This window comes from Moschus berezovskii, chromosome X, assembly GCF_049115385.1.
Source record: "Moschus berezovskii isolate FMDL1 chromosome X, NW_MosBer_1.0, whole genome shotgun sequence".
Lineage (NCBI taxonomy): Eukaryota > Metazoa > Chordata > Mammalia > Artiodactyla > Moschidae > Moschus > Moschus berezovskii.
The window spans coordinates 63015675-63031480 of NC_142488.1; the positions used below are offsets into that span (position 1 = coordinate 63015675).

The window sequence follows — 15806 nt, forward strand, 5'->3', positions numbered from 1 at the left end:
AGGTCCTTAAACGTAGTAGGTCCTTAATAGATAGCTGCTGCATAAATCTTTGAGTGTTTGTAAACTTGTTAATAACAAGGACCATATTCCTAGTGGATTCATTCAGTGAGATGGATAAAAATGATTCTCAGCCTGCAGTGGGATACCTCACTTTACACCTTGAGAGATCTGAAGTGGTCCAGCATTGTTCCACTATATCCTTCACCCCTCAAAACATTGCTCTCCCTCCCCAAGAGAAGGCAAAAGACAATTTTAACTCTTTATTTGAAACAAACAATTTCAGAGACAGAAGGTTAGTTGTGACAACAGCTTCTCACTACAACACAAGGTGGGCATGGCTCACTGAAGGGACAGGCCAGGTGCCTCAGAACAATATATACAATTTAAACAGTGGCTAAACTGATGACAGTTATAAAAACACAAAAAGGAGGCTGGGGAACAGCAAAGCCAACAGGGAAAGAACTAGGTACCCCCTTTGCTGGACGCTAAGAGTTTTCTGCAACTACAGAGGCAAGATGGGGAAGAGAAAAGTTGGAGGCAGTGGGGGCAGGACCCATGCCCACAGTTCTTCACCTATCCTTTGACCACAGATCCCATCCTGCGTGACTCAGGGCCCCCACAGGCTTGGCCTGGCTCTTACAATGGGGGAAGAACAACAGTGGGGAACCCAGCCCCAACCCAAGTCAAAAGGTGTTTTTTGCCTTCGGAACTCTGTCCACTGAACTAAAGGGAGGCAGTTACAGAAAGCCGCTAAGCATGTTGACACCATGGCTCATGCCAGCCTAAGATGGCAGAGAGAGACAAACACATAAACCAAGGGGACAGGCGTCTTCTCCCCATACTTAAGAGTCATTCTCTGCCTTTGAAGGAAAAAAAGCATTTAGAAGATTTTTTAAATTGCAGCACCGAGGGTTGGTGCTTGCTGGGGTGGGGAGAAGGAACAAGGTAGTGAGGGGCTTCCAACCACCAGTTATCTTGTGGGAGGGAAGAGTGCCTAAGCTCTGTGTTTTAGGTAAATGGTCTCCTCATTACTTTCATAGTTTCTTTTGTATCTTTCATACAAGACCCTTTAGTTTGTGACCAGGGAAGAGTAGAGAAGTGAGTGGGCACAAGGTTGAGAAGGCAGCTGGGTTCTTCCCTTGGCCAAACCTAGGAACAAGGGCCTTGACCTATGTGGGATGGGTCAGGAAACCCAAAGCCAACAGGATCACCAGAGCTATGAACACTTCACTCAGAGTTTGGCCCCAGGAGTTTACTCTGAAACACGAAGAAAATGGCCTAGCTGGTTTTTGCCCATCACTGGGAGACCAGTCTCTCAGTACAGAGGACTGGGGCCTTATGGTCATCAAGTGGTTTGGGAGAAGGTAAAAGCCAGGGATTCCTAGGGAAGGCAGGGAATGGATGAGTAGAAAAGGGCAGTCAGGGCCCTTCAGAATGAGTAGCATTGGTTCCTGGGCCTGTCGCCCTGTGGGACGTGGCCGTGGGACAGACATCGTGTTGAGATGGATACGGGAAGCATGTGGGCTCAGTCCAGGTCTTCCTCCCCGGGACGACCCAGCTCCTCATAAATCTCACGCACGGCCAGAATGCGATTGAGCATGCTCTCCAACATGCTGCGGTCCATAGGGATCACAGAATACCAGAGAGGTGACTCAGCGATGCAGGACCGCTCAGGTTGCAGGTAGAACACATCGTTGCGAGTCCGGAGGCTTTCAGGACTGCAATGGTGGGGGTGGGAGGGGAGCAGAGATCAGTAACTGGGAGAAGTAGAGCCCATGGGTCCCCAGGCTAATGCCATTCCTGCGAACCTGCCAACTTACCATTTTGAGAGATAGAATTCATAGAACTTGACAGGGCAGCGGAGGGGATTCATGCGGTTCTCACGCTGCTCTAAGATGGGGGCTTCATCATCTCTCTTCCGTTTCCCAGGACCTGTGTCTGTGGAGGAGACAAATGACCTGGACTCATTAAAAGTGCAGTCTCAACAAAGGATCTCCAAGAGCACAGTCCATGGCACAGGTTGAAGGCCTCAGGACACAAAATGGTCTTATGGAGAAATAAAGGCAGAAGAGTCGGTCAGTCTCTCTGCACTGACTCAACATTCTGCAGCGTGCTGCTCTGAAGGGCGCCCTGGTTCTCACTGTTAAATACTCTCTATCATCTTCCCAAAGTTGATTTCCTAAAGAGGTGATCTCAGAAGTCACATGGACAAACTGACAAAACAGACCCTACTGTAAAATTGGGGTGGCTTTCTGGGACAAACAGCGATGGCCCCAGCACCCCACACATTAGTCCTGGTAGAGTCTCAGGTCCAGAAGGGACCTTGGGAACTGATTCCAGGGCCAGAATAGAAACCAAGGTACTGTGGCAGTTATGCCCAGTAGCAGAGCCATGGAAGGCCTGTCATTCACTCTTGTCAACTCCCCCTTCAGCCAAACACACCCAACAGCTTCCCACCTGTCCACCACACCTCCTAAAAAGTAAACTGCCCTGAAATGAGGAAAGGCAGGAAATAGGCAACTGGGTGACCTCCTATATGCAACAATCACTTCCCACCAGACTGAAGGACTGGCTGTTGTTCCTTTTTTCTGGAAACCCAGGAATGGAAGGATAGGGAAGCTAGAGATAATGGAGAGGGCCAACCTGGTGGCATGGTGGGGCAGGGAAGGGGAAAGCAGAGGGGCAGGAAAAGCAAAGGAGGGGGTAGCATCATACCTCGCCCTTTCCTCTGGCGGACAGGAGCATAGTAGCGGATGCTCACCACCTTGGTGGTGCCCCGAGGGGTGGTACACTTGCGGGACTGCCGCACCACATTGGTGAAGGAGAGCTGCATGTGTTCCTCAGCTGTCTGAAGCCCAAAAAACTTAGTGTTGAAGAACATGAGGGTGTTGAGAAGGACAAAGGGCGAGTAGACCCCCAGCTGCTTACACTCCCAGAGGTGCTCTTCCTCTACTCGGGAGAACACCGTATCTGCGAAGGCAAGGGGGAGAGGCTGTCAGGAGGGACTGGCTACCCACACCTGTCCCCTCTGCTCCCACACATCCCACTCACAAGCACTGAGCATACCAGACTTGTTTGGTCACTAAAGGACCACCACGTGTAAAGCCTGATACCCTGCTATACTGCACAGGAGGACTGGATTTGTTTGTTGGATTTTGGTGCGGTTTGGGGGGAATTTTTTCCCCACAGTCTCCACCTGCATTAGGAGCTTCACTCATGTAAACCTTCAGGAGTCCAACTTCTTTCTTTCTTCACTGACCACTCAAACCCTGGTCACTTTTCTGGTCCCAGAGATAACTCTTCAGACCTAAGTCTTGATCCCCTCCTCATGTTCAAGGACAGGGGCTCTGATTCCCTTAGCTCTAAAGCCCAAGGCACCCAACTACATGCTCCTGTACTCAGACCCTTTTGTGAAGAGTGGCAGACCCAAGAGTCCAGGGCTCAGAGTGGTACACTGGAAGAACAGAGCAAAGGGCAGAGGGGTTGCCAAGTCCCTGGCCCTTACTGTTAGGGAGAAGCGTGGGCTGCCAGGTACTCAGAGACTTGTTGAGTTCTTGAACAAAAGTCAGGTAGTAAAGGTCCGTGAAAATGTTCACCATTCGGTTATTTTCCAACAAGTACTGGAAAAAGAAAAACAGACACATATATAGCTAGACTCTGGGCCCTAGAGGAAAGACAATGATGCCAAAGGCCTCAGGCATGGCAATCTTGACAGTTAGGAGACCATGGGAAACAGTTGCTGGATTAAGTGATCCAGAGTGGTTTTCCCCAGGTAAACCTACAGCTCTCAGGTGTTAAGGCCCTGCTGGAGGAGAAGAAAGTTTGGAAGAGATGTATCACAGCTGCTTCTTCACAAGCCCAGACCCCCTTGTCAGCTAAGGCACATCTGACTTCTCCCCATGGAAACCAAACATTACCCCACCATTCAGGAGCCCTCACTCTGACCATCCCTCCCCTCCGAGCATGGGTTTGAGGACGACAAAGCAACCCAGACAGCAATGAATATTGCTCCTGGTCAACAGTCCTGGAATGCAGCTTTGATTTTGGTAGAGTATTGTCATTTCTCGTCCTATCTGGAGTAGGAGATGCCTGCTCAAGGCAGGAGATGAGGTGAGGAACAGGAATCATTTCAGGTAGGACCCTGCCTACTGTGTTGAGTGATGACAAGTGAGGCGGCATGTTAGTGGTACCTGTTGGATGCCAAGACACAGATAGTAGATGCTATCAGGTTCATATCGTTCACCGTTGGGTCGAGTGATTTCTCTCACAAACTGGGCCAGACCGTAGTTGAGTTCAGCAGCTGAGCAGGCCAGAATATCCTCCTTGATACGCATAGGTTTGGCTGCAGAGATACACAGTGGAGGTGGCTGGCATTAAGATAGCTCCACATGGAGAATTTCCCTCAGCTCCATCATTAACCCCTTCATCCCTTAGTCACATCCAGCTCCAGAACAAACCCAACAATCACACAAAGAGCCTTCAGCCCTGAAACCTAGATGGCATCTCCCCTTATTCTGCAACTCCTCCACATCTGCACAGGATGCCCTATGGACACCTTCAGCTGAATCACAGCCCTCCTCCCTCTCCCCTTCCCCTCCTCCTCCCCTGGGTACTTACGGCCAAAGCGCAGCTCATCACCCTTGCTAGTTTCCCCATTGGCATATTTCGACTGCACCCAGCACTTCCAAGCATTGACACCATAGGAATAATTGAGTCCAGTACAACTAGGCTGGCTGCTCATGGAGTCCCGGGAACAGCTCTCTGAAAGCACCAGCCGCTTTTGACCCTGGAGAGGAAGAGAAAGGAGTGGGTAAGCAGAGGTAAGGCCAGGAGCACTGTGGAAGCAAGTCAGGACAGTGTTCACCACCGGGGCGGGGTGGGACCAATGTAAGAACACAGCAAGCTTCCACAGCACAGGACCCCAGGAACAGCTCTGATGAGCTCTGATGAACTGGGGAGAAACTAGAGTTTGGCTGTACCTTAATGCACACAGTCCCTGGAGAATAGAATGGCAACCCACTCCAGTATTCTTGCCTGGAGAATTCTATGGACAGAGGCACCTGGTGGGCTACAGTCCATGGGGTTGCAAAGAGTCGGACATGATTGAGCGACTAATACAGCACAATGCGCACAGTGGTAGGGAAAGGAGGCTAGGGAAGGGGAAACTAAGGCTTCTGATTTGGCTCCGAAAGCCCCACACACCCCACTGCCCTTCGTGCCTCCATCCCTCTTCTGTGGATATAGCAGCTCCTGTCCTCACCTTCCTCATGGCTCGGGGAAGGTCTTGTTCAGTAGACACATCCTCTGGCCCTACCAGGCCACAATCAAAGAGGAAGTCCACACTGGGGTTAATGTCCAAAGGATCTAGAGGGGAAAGGAAGAAGAAATCGGCTTTTTAAGACCTCAACCCTGTAGTCCTCCCACCTCACTCCCACTACTTGTCCACTGGACTTGAGATGAGCCTCCCAGACATCTTCACTGTAGTCAACAGGACAAAGCTATACACAAAGAATGTGCTCACAGGCACGTACACACAAAATTCACAACACTGGGAACATTCCTAACACTACTGAATTATAAACTTAAACATGGTTAAGTTGGTAAATTTTATATTATGTGTTTTATAACAACTACAAAAAGAAAAAAAAATAAAACAAGATCAAGTGTAGAAGTGTCCTGGTACCTCTAGTACTGCTCTCTGTGAGAGTCTTCTGTTTAGGGCCATTTTTTGGGTCACAAGCAACACTTCTTTCCTGACGGTGCACATGCTACTATATGCAGTGGGCACGCCCTGAATCCTACTCACTCTTGGGGAAGTCTGCCTCCAAGTCTTGTCCAGGCTCATCCAACACATTGGCCATCTTGACGGCCATGGCCAGGACATCATCCCGAGCTGGCCCAAACAGGTCACAATCTTCCAGAAGTCCCTCCGCACTCTGGTTGCTCACAAGATCTGGGTGGCAGGGAGGTTGGCTCAGAATCTGCAGCTCCTCCTTGACGCCCCCAAAAGGCTTTCAGGGGCTGATCCCAACTGTTCTCCCATCCAACCAGGCAACCAGATCACCATTCTCCACCCCCTTAGGCAGACAGACAGGCAGCACCCTGTCTACCTCACCACCATTGCCCGTGGCATACCACAAAGGTCAGATGAGGCCTTGTCCAACTCCTCGGCCTCTGCGATCATTTCTGCCATAGCCAGGATATCGGCCTCCAAGGGGTTGGACGGGATCTTCACCTTCAGCTCCTCAATGGTCTCCACAATCTTGTCTGTGCTCTCCAAGGTAGTGGGCAGGAACATGGGCACAGGCACCTGGAGGCATGAATCCCAACTAAATGCCAAGAACCACACTAGCACATGAGATGGGACGGCTAGCGAGACGGAGGGAGTGGGAGTGGTGGCCTCCAGCCTGGAAAAGTGAAAGAGGCTCCCAGAAGGAAGGGCAGGAACACTTACCGGGATAGGCATTGAGAAAGGCACCGGGACTTTCTGGCAGTACAGATGCATAGGCACTGGCACAAAGATGGGCACTGGGATGGGCAGCACAATCACCTGTGGCTTCCACTCTTCTGTTGACAATAAAGGGGTCTTCTCAGAGACCCTGGCAGATGGGTCACATCCACCCCAGGACCTGATACTTGTTCATCACCCCAAAAAGCTCTAACATGTGTTCAGTATCACAAAGCTGCCCATGAAACAAATGTTGACAGATGACCCTGGGATTCCAGGACAATATGCAGGACACTTCAGCCATCTAAGAAACTCCCTTGTCCAGCTCCCAGGCACAGGAGGAGGCCTAAGATCATGAAATACTGCCTGTGGCGTGGTAGCCTCATTCACCTGTCTGACTCCCTTTGGACTTCATCTCCACCTTGCAGGAGACCCCCCGATTCTGCATCAGTGGTTTACACATGGCAGCTTTGTTTTTGCGGGGTGCCGCTGGGGGCGGTGGCGGTGGTGGTGGAGGAGTGGGAGCAGCGGGGGCTGGTCGGGTCTTCACAGGGATCTGCAAACACAAAGGAACATGAGTACCACTGCTATGGTAACCCCTTTGAGACCATCTTCCCCCTTGGCTCTTGCCTTGACCTTGCCCAGATTTCCATTTTCCTCTAGGGTCTTTATGGCGTTGCTGTTCTCCACTTTGGTTTGACAGGGTGTCTGGGGCTTTGCCTCAGAAGACTGACCTGTAGATAAAAACAAATGAATGCTCTCATCTGAGGCACTAGCTCTCTGTTTTCCTCACCCCTGCTCTAGGAGGGCTTTGTTAAAAGAACTCTGAATGTGAATGGTAAGTCTAGAATTTTCCCTCCTTCCACTCCAGCTCTAATCTTCTCTAGGTCCCAGCAATAGTGGTCAAAAAGATTCTTTGCTCCTGGCTGCCAAGAAAGATTAAAAACATTGCTTCCCCAATAACCCATAATTTGAGATGTTCCATTAAATGGCCATCAGGAGTTTAGTACCCCTGGAGAGCGGAGGGACCGTGGTGATATTCTAGAAATGACAGTAGTTTTCATTCTCCCTAAAGGTGTTTATGTTGAGCTTGTGTTGACACTTCTTTCTCTCTGAAAACTAACCACAACCCCTATATGCCCCACTCTACCAGGGCAGGTACCCAATCCTTACAGTATATCCCTTATAGAAAATCAGTAGGATCTAACTCTCAGAACCCCTTTTTTAAAGCTCTCAGAATCTTTGAATGAGACTCCTCTAGTACCTGCACAGTTCAGAAGCTAAAAAACAACACAGAAACAGGAGCTCTGGCCAGGGATGAGGTGAAAGCAGGAGAGGAAGAAGAAAGGGGCTGGGCCCAGGGTCAGAGGAGTCCAGGCCAGTTCTAACAGACTGTGCCCCTTGCCCAGGACTCACTGTTCAGGAGGCTCTCAGGCCCACTCTGGGTATCCAGGTTGGGTTGGTTCTGCTGGCTGTAGAAGCGCAGCAGACACTGTTGGTTGCAGAAATGACGGATCTGCCCACGCCAGTGGATGGTCTCCAGCAGCTTCCCCTGGCGCTTACAGGCATGGCACCGGGCAGCCTGAGGGTATTGACAGGGTGGTCAGACCTGCCTCCCTAAAATGCGTTGGGTCCTTTGCCCTGGGATAAGCCATACCACTCTACGGAAGCTGGGCTAGTCGGAACGTCCTCCCTGGAGATGGACCCACAGCCTGATGGTGGCACAACAACCCGTGCTCCTTGCTGCCCTTTCCCTCCTTGGTGACATGCAGTCCCCCTTACCTTGCAGTACCACAGCAGGTACTTGCTCTTACAGTCCTCGCTGCAGAAGTCCCAGGTGCTGCCATCCAGCTGCTCGGTGACTCCGCGCTGGCAGGTCTGGGAGCAATAAGTACAAGTGATACAGCATAATCCCAGCTTCTTAGTGAAGTCCTGTTTGTATAGCAGCACACAGCCTGGAAAGGGGCAACAGAGAAGAGTCCAGAGACATGAGATCTCCATGTGGCCATGAGACCCAACCTTCTCAAGGCAGTGCACCTGAAACGTCCAACAGCCTCCAGAGTGTCTTGCGCAGAACGGACCACCCTGCAAGCCTGCCTTACTTAATCTGCCATTCTTCCCAGCTGCAAGGTACAGGACTCTCTGGCCCTTCCCTATCTCCTTACCTTCGCTGCAGAAGCTCTTCTCCACCCCACTGAATCGGAGCTTCTCATGCAGGAGTTTCTCCTGCCGGCAATGCTCACACTGGGACACCACACCCCGGAGGCGCTTGAAGTCCTCACAGCAATCACGACAGCAGAACTGGAACACCTGGTCCTGGGACGGGACATGGGGTGGGGGAACAGGGCTGCAACCTCTGGACCCAGCAAGAGCCAAGTGGAAGGACCCCTTCAGACAGACGTCTGGTTAAGTAGCAAAATATGGGTGGGGGTGGGGATCTTACCTGCCAGTCCAAGACCTCAGGCTTGCCACTGAAGAGGCTGTGGCAGTAGTGACAGCTCAGGTGAATGCCCCCCTCGGGGCTCGTGCGCTGGAGGGAAGGAAGACAAATAAGGGAGGGGAAAGATGTGTGCAGTGGGCTGGCCAAGGGAGGGGAAGTCAGGCTTGCTCTGCCCAGGCCTACCTACCCCAGATCTCATACCCTCTCTATTGCCACACCCATTATTCCTCGTCCAGGGTCTGGAGTACCTGGAACTTGGTCCAGCAGCTGGGGCTGCAGAATTGGTAGACTGTGCGATCAACCTTGTTGTAGTAACAGGGGTCAGAGAGGCTGCGGCGGCAGAAGCTGCAGGGTCGGGGAGGGCCTGGGGCACAGAGAGAAAAGGAAAGAGAGAGAAGGAGAGGAAGAGCAAGAGAGAGAACACACAGCAGGTGTAAGGCAGTGCAGAGATGGAACGGGAAATCCACGGGAGAGTGTGGTTGGGGCCGAAGTTGGACAGCAGGGGTTACTATAGAAGAAGGGAGTATGGGAGGTAGAAGGAAGGCCAGCAGGGGTCTCAGAGAAGAGGGCTTTGCACCTACCAGTGAGCCCTGCCTGCTTCGCTTTGTAAGAAGTGGTACAGCACAGGGAACAGAACAAGCTGGTCTTGCCATTACGGTCCACATGGGATAGCATCTCAAAGTTCTTACACAGGGTCTTGCACCAGACACATGGGTACACCCGTGTGTTTTTCTGTGAGGATGGGGAAGGAGAGGCTGAGGCTGGATTTGTCCCTTCACTTTTATTTTTAAAATTTTTAAAACATGAGATATTTCAGGCATACAAAAAAAGTATGGATGATGAGATAACAAACACCTGTGTGTCCACCAGCCAGCTTAAAAAATAAAACATAACAGATACAATTGAAACCCCCTTTATTTGTTTTATTTCTCCCAGCCCTTGACCCGTCAGGCACCTTTATTTCTCACCCAAGGACCGCACCCCCTTCCACAGCCCTCTAATGCACTACTCCCTCGGCCCCACCTTCTTGTATGCCCCCAAGCAGGTTGTGTTGCAGAACCGCTTTTGTTGGCCCTCGTGGAAGAGGAGCTCGGGGCCAGGGCTCCCAGTCTTGGTGTAGATGTAAGCCCCACACTGGTCACAACAGTTGGTTTTCAGTCCCTTGTTGGCCCGGAATTTGGAGAAGCAAGAATCGCTGCAGAGCCGGTGCACCACGCTGCCATTGCTGACCTCATGCAGGACCTGCCACACACACACACACACACACCCTGAGCTGGGGCCTGGCTACCACCACCCACCCTGGTGCAAGGATGGCCCACCCCACCTCACCCTAGACCTTTACAGCAGACAGTGGGCCCAGAGACCCCCCAACCTGTACATCAGGATGTCGACTTGATGCTGAGGTCCTGGGAGGCAAGGACGGCCAGCCGCACACAATCCTGGAGAAGCTCTAGCCTTGAATCCACTCCCTCACGATGGCTGCTTCCCCCTCCCCACATCCCTCATCCACAGGGCCTGGCCCTTGCAGCCCCAGGATTGCAGGGGCGGCTCAGGGCTGGCCAGGCTCTGCAAGTCAGCCCCCTTCCAGCTTCCTCACCTCTCCAGTCTTCTGGCATATGCTGCAGCGAGTGGCATCAGCGGGATCCCCAGACTGGGGGATTGGGCGCTGCTGCTGGGCCTCATACAGGGAGAGACAGACGGATGTGCAGAACTCATGGAAGGAGCCTCCCGAACCGGTCTGCGCCACAACTGAGTCCTTGGTGTTCCAGATCTCCCTGGAGGTGGGGACAGGTTTGTACATTTAGTGGATACCACCCCCTCACTTCATGAGCCTCCAGGTTCCTCCTCTGGGATCAATGACCACAGAATCAAAAACATTCTCAGACACCCTTCCTATTAGTGAATTGCCTCTATCCTGTATGGTGCTAGGGTTTTGCCAACAGAATCTCTGTCTCACCCTTTACTCCCGGCCTGATCCCTGCTCTCCCCACAGCCCCGGACCCTCACGTACTTCTTGCAGAAGGTGCAGGTCTTTTTGCCAGAGGGCTTCTTGGAGAAAGTGGTGAGACAGGATGAAGAGCAGAAGAGCTGCGGCAGCCCCTTGCGCTGGTAGGCCGTCTGGCCCTTCTGCAGCGGTGTCCGGCAGTGGGCACACGTCATCTTGGTGCCTACTGAAGAGCGCCCAGCCCTCTGTGCCACGCTTGAGCGTAGAGACATGCGAGGAGAGCGCCGGGGCCGGAATGGCACGAAGTCCTCATCGTTGGGGTCATCTACCATGGCATCAGAATCCTCATCTGACACTGGAACTGGGTGGAGGGAGGGTGCGTGGGGAGAAAAGGCTAAGGGACCCGCCATCACCTGACCTGCAGGTAGTTCAGCTGATCCTGGGATCCCCAATCCCCATGGTTCTTGGCTTTCCACTCTGCCCCTATTACACTGGAATCTCAAGCTACTGGGTGTCACCATCCCTTAGTTACTCTGTAACGTCCTAGGGAGGGGAAGGTAGGGATCCAAGTGAGAAGATTCGGGGACAGGGATGGCAGAGCTGAAACAGGAAACTCCATTCTCAATGCTCTTGTTTTCAATTTCCCCCACTGCCCCGGGTTCCCATGCCAATCCAGGGCAGAGATAGGCACTTCACATTCTGTGAGGTGCGCAGCACCACAGGAGCTGGAAGATCCATGCTGGCTACAACCCACCCAGTCACACTTCTTCAAGTCCTACTCACTGCTCTCAGTGGAATCCACAACCTCAGGTTTTGGAGGCTCTACTCTTCTAACGCGCTCGCTTCTCTTCTGCACCTTGGAAACATGGGAAGGGAGGAAAGCTGACACCAGGGGCAGGCTAAAGGGCCAGCTGCACTAGTACAGGGTTTGGGGGGTGTACAGAGATGGGAGGGGGAAGAGAGAGTAGGGACCCTGGGCCCAGCCCTTAGGAGGAGGGGAGAAAAGGAGGCTGGACTTTCTCCTTAAGAAGCAACAGACACAAGTGCTCCCTCCCTCCTCCGAACTCTCCTCACACACAGTCTCCACAGAACAACATCTGGGAGGGAAAATGAAGGGTCTGCCCTTCCCAGAGCTATAGGGGGAACCAGACTCCTTCCAATCCCCTCCCCCCTCACCCTCTCAGGCGGCTTCTCACTCGCCTTCCCAGTCAGGCCATCTCCTGCAAAGGAAGCAGAAAGCAGCCTAATTCTTGAGCCTGCCCTCACCACCCCCTCCCTGGCTCAACCCCCGCCTCCATTCCTGGGGAAGAACTTACTCAAAACTGAAAGGGAAAACTTGCGTGCCTGTGGCTTCTTGAGGCCCCTTTCAGGGTTACCCCGAGCTCTGCACTAAGGGGGGGGGGGTGCAGCTATTCTCCATGAAAAAAAATCCTACCTTCCCACCAGCTTTCTATCCCAATGGTTAGGAGTTAAGTAAATACAGGTAACATCCCTTTCAAGAATCTATAGTTTATCAACAAAAACAAATGCAACCACCTAAAGGTAGCAAGGGGAAAAGGAAGCAATAATGCAGGGACAGGTTCCCCTGGACTCAGGTAGTTATATTAGCCCTAAGACCCTGGTCACAACCTGGGAGAGGCACAGTGCTAGGTAGAACTGGGAAGAAATGCAAGCCTCTTAAGTCTCTGACTATCAGAGACACAATCCTAGGCTCTCCATGTCTACTATTCCTCTGAAAGCACTCTGCACTTGGCTCCAGAACCTAGCATCATTCATCAAACCCAGAAACCCCACTCTCATCTAGAACAAAACAGAAAGATCTTAGAACCAAGAAGCCTGGTGTCCTCCCCAAGTCCTAAAGGAAGGAGGACCCTGGTACCAAAAGCCCACCAGGAGAAGAAAAAGGGACTCTCTCCCACAAAATCCAGTCTTCTCAACCCACCCCCTGAAACCTTGCCCCTATTTTTTCCTCCAGAGCCACTGAGCTTCTCCCTCCCTACTTTCCTTCATCTTCTTCACCACACCCCCATTCCTCCTTTCCAAACCCCTAACTCCTCCATACACATCCCTACTCTTATGTCTCCACCCTCCACCCCCACTTCTTCCCCAAACACACAGCCACCTCCTTACCATTCCCCAGCCTTGATTTTCCAGCTGATCAGGCAACCTACCTGGCAAGGAAGGGTGTGCAGGGGGGCTAGGGCTCCCAGGTTTGGTCTGAGAACTGTTGATTCCATCCCCCAGAGTCTCTCCCACTGAAGGGCTGGGGGGGCCATTTGGGCTCTGTGGTTGCCCTTGGGGAAGCTCCTCCTCCTGCCCAGGGGAGCCCCTTCTCCCTGTAGCTATGGAGGTGGTCTCCTCCTCTTCAATATGTGGGGATTGCAGAGTTATTGGAGAATCTGGAGCCAAAGGCTCTAGTAGCCCCTCAGGTGAAGAGGGATTTGCCCCAGCCCCTGGGTCAGGTGGCACCATCTCAGGGCTCCTGCCCCCTGGTCCAGGCTCTAGGGTCTGATCGCTTGCATCCCATGCAAGGGTCCCCTCAGGACCATGGTCCACCTCTGGGGGGGAGGGGGCTTTATAGAGCAGCCCCCCCAGCCCCAGCAGCTCAGTGGCTCCATCCAGGACTCCAGGGTCTTTTTCCAGGCCAGCAGGGGTATCAAGCAGGTCCAGGGCTCCCGAGGATGGAGAAGGGCCAGGGGGGGCCCATCCTCGAGTTGGGGCAGTCTGAGATTCCAGTAGATCCTCTCCAAATTCCATGTCTACTGGAAGGTCTCCAGCCAAGGGCTTCTCTGGCAGGGTCAATGGGTCAAACGGACTGGGGAAATCACTGGGATCCATGAGGATGACTGGATGTGGGCTGCAGATTAAGGGTAGAAAAGGGGGCAGAAGAGGTGGTCTTCACCAGAATTCCTTCTTATATAGGCTCTGGGACACACCCCACCATCCACTTGGATTTCTCTTGAACCGCCCCCACCACTATCGACGAGCATTACCACAGGTTTTAGTGCGAAGGACCACTCCTCCTCCCCCTCCCCAGTACAGCGCCCCCTGTGGGAAGAAGCGTTCCCCGCCTTGGCCCTGTACCCCCACTCTTCAGGCGCTCCACCCGCCCGCCTAGCCCCCGCCACCCCATTGCAACTCCCAGTTCCCCTCCCCCTTCACCTTTCACTCCCCCCCCCCAACTCCGGCTGACCGCCCCCTTAGAGTCTCCCAGGGCCGTAGCCACCAGGAGCCTTTCCCGCCCCCGCGGTCTCAGTTTCTATCTCCCCTACCCTCTCTCCTAGAGCCCCCCAGTTCCCCAGTCTTTACCCACCCTGTCTGGCCCCACCCCCCCTCCCCGCGTTGGATAGGCGTCCCTCAGCCCTTTCCTCGCCTCCCCCCAACTGCCTTTCCTAACCCCTCCCCCCCAGTTACCTTTCAGGGTCGCCCACTTCCTCAAAGCCCAGTCCCCCTTTCCTATTGCTCCCCTGGTCCTTCTCCTGTTGCCCACCCCCCACCTCAGGCATTTACAGGAAGACATTTTGGAGCTACGGTCTCTCTTCAGACCCCCCTCCCGGCTACTGCGAGCTCCTGCCTGCAGGTTCGGTTCGGCTTAGTCAGGCCCGACCCCTACCTGCGGCAGGGTTAGTGTAACGGCTACAAGCCTAGAACTGCAGTCAGCGACGGCCCCGCGCTCCTTCTCCACCTCCCTCCCTAGCAGCCGGGACAGGGGTCGCGGCCCCTTTAAATGGCAGCGCCGCTCACGGAGCCCAGCGCTATGCACCAGGCGGGCGGGCGGCGTCAGCAACGAACCCCATTGGCTGGCTCAAGGAGGGGGCTCGCGAGACAGCGCCGGCCCCCGGCGCGAGACTCCCAGCCCAGCGGACGCCTGGAAATTGCGGAGTGGAACGTCGGCACTGGAGATGGAGTTTGAGCCCCCGCCCGGGGCCCCGTTAGTTGAGGAAAAGCTAGCCTCCGGAGCTTGGAAGCCCGCCCCTGGGGAAGGAGGCACCCCCTTTTCCACTAAAGGGCCGAGTACACTAACCCACAAAAAACAAATCTACGCACCTGCTTCCTTTACCTGGCTCAAGAGTCTGGCCCCTCGTCAACACCCGTGCCCGCCCTACCTCCTGGAGCCCACTCTACCCGTGATCCCCTCCTCTCATTCAAATGGTTCCCGGTCCCCTCCCCCTCCTCGTGTCTCTCTCCGCTTCCCACTCGTGTTCAACCCCCCGGCGTCCGCCCCCCTCAACAGTCCCTACCTACGCCATGCAGCAGGCGCCTGCCAAGATTACCCTCCCCCCAACCCCACCTCTCCGGAGCCCGCCCCCTGGGCGACTGTTGGGGTAATGAGTGACAGTGGAGGGTGGGGGGAGGCAGGGACCCAGCCCTCACGTGCCCCTCCTCCTCTTGTCTGCAGCCTCGGGCCTTCCTAACCATTCTGAGACTCAGAGTTGTGGGGTGTCTTAAGCCTGGTCTCCAGCCACCCAGGGCGGGTTAAATGGCTCTGGCTCAGTGACAACGCCTATGCAGTAACCGTTACTGCCTGGTGACCCCAAAACCAGGTCCTGCAAAGACACTCCCCCACTCCTTCCACGGTCTTAGGGTAAGTTCTGGGATCTTCTCCCTGAGTCTTCCCCCTAGAGCCCCCTGAGGTATCTCTTCAGTAGTTTTCCTCACCGAGGCCGACAGATTTTCTTCCTCCTTTCTGTTTCTCCCTCCTTTCTGTCCTTGTCCCCCATCCCCCCACCCCCACCGCGCGCACTCTCTCCCCCAGTCTCTTTTTTTGTCTCTGTCTCTCTGTCTCGCTTAGGCACGAGCACGCACGCGCGCGCGCGCGCACACACACACAGACACACACAGACACACACACAACACACACTCCCCCTCCTGGATGGTCCTTAGCATGTGGGTGTGGCTGGGGTTGAAGCTGGAGAAGTAGGGTAGGGGGAGGGGGTATTAGTATTAGGCCTGCTGCTGCTGCTGCTGCTAAG

General features: G+C 53.8%; 1 protein-coding gene across 4 annotated transcripts; it reads right to left on the minus strand.

Moving 5' to 3' along the window:
* Window positions 1-246: 246 nt before the first annotated feature.
* ZMYM3 (zinc finger MYM-type containing 3) lies at window positions 247-15547 on the minus strand. 4 transcript variants are annotated; one of them, XM_055437878.2, is made up of 25 exons: window positions 15493-15547; window positions 13005-13690; window positions 12010-12053; window positions 11617-11689; window positions 10900-11194; window positions 10486-10663; window positions 9912-10130; window positions 9470-9620; window positions 9137-9252; window positions 8892-8978; window positions 8614-8764; window positions 8231-8403; window positions 7865-8030; window positions 7085-7182; window positions 6839-7004; window positions 6455-6567; window positions 6136-6310; window positions 5807-5953; window positions 5261-5364; window positions 4618-4786; window positions 4191-4342; window positions 3506-3620; window positions 2716-2970; window positions 1821-1938; window positions 247-1718 (listed from the first exon to the last, which is right to left on the minus strand). In XM_055437878.2, exons 2-25 carry the CDS (start codon window positions 13669-13671, stop codon window positions 1526-1528), a joined length of 4125 nt encoding a protein of 1374 aa, XP_055293853.1. In that variant the 5' UTR covers window positions 13672-13690; window positions 15493-15547; the 3' UTR covers window positions 247-1525. The 4 variants fall into 4 exon arrangements, with proteins under 4 accessions (XP_055293853.1, XP_088689844.1, XP_055293854.1 ...); XM_088833718.1 differs by lacking the exon at window positions 15493-15547 and adding an exon at window positions 15075-15119; XM_055437879.2 differs by lacking the exon at window positions 15493-15547 and adding an exon at window positions 14447-14639 and having other exon boundaries at window positions 11617-11683.
* Window positions 15548-15806: the final 259 nt, after the last annotated feature.

What these genes read in the sequence shown, in the direction of transcription:
- ZMYM3 (XM_055437878.2), bottom strand. Translation starts at nt 13,671, where the DNA reads ATGGATCCCAGTGATTTCCCCAGTCCGTTTGACCCATTGACCCTGCCA. An exon ending in GCCTGAGAGCCTCCTGAACA is followed by an intron (nt 7,183 to 7,864) that starts GTGAGTCCTGGG and finishes TTTTATCTACAG; the next exon opens with GTCAGTCTTCTGAGGCAAAG. An exon ending in GCCCACGCTTCTCCCTAACA is followed by an intron (nt 2,971 to 3,505) that starts GTAAGGGCCAGG and finishes TTGCCTTCGCAG; the next exon opens with ATACGGTGTTCTCCCGAGTA.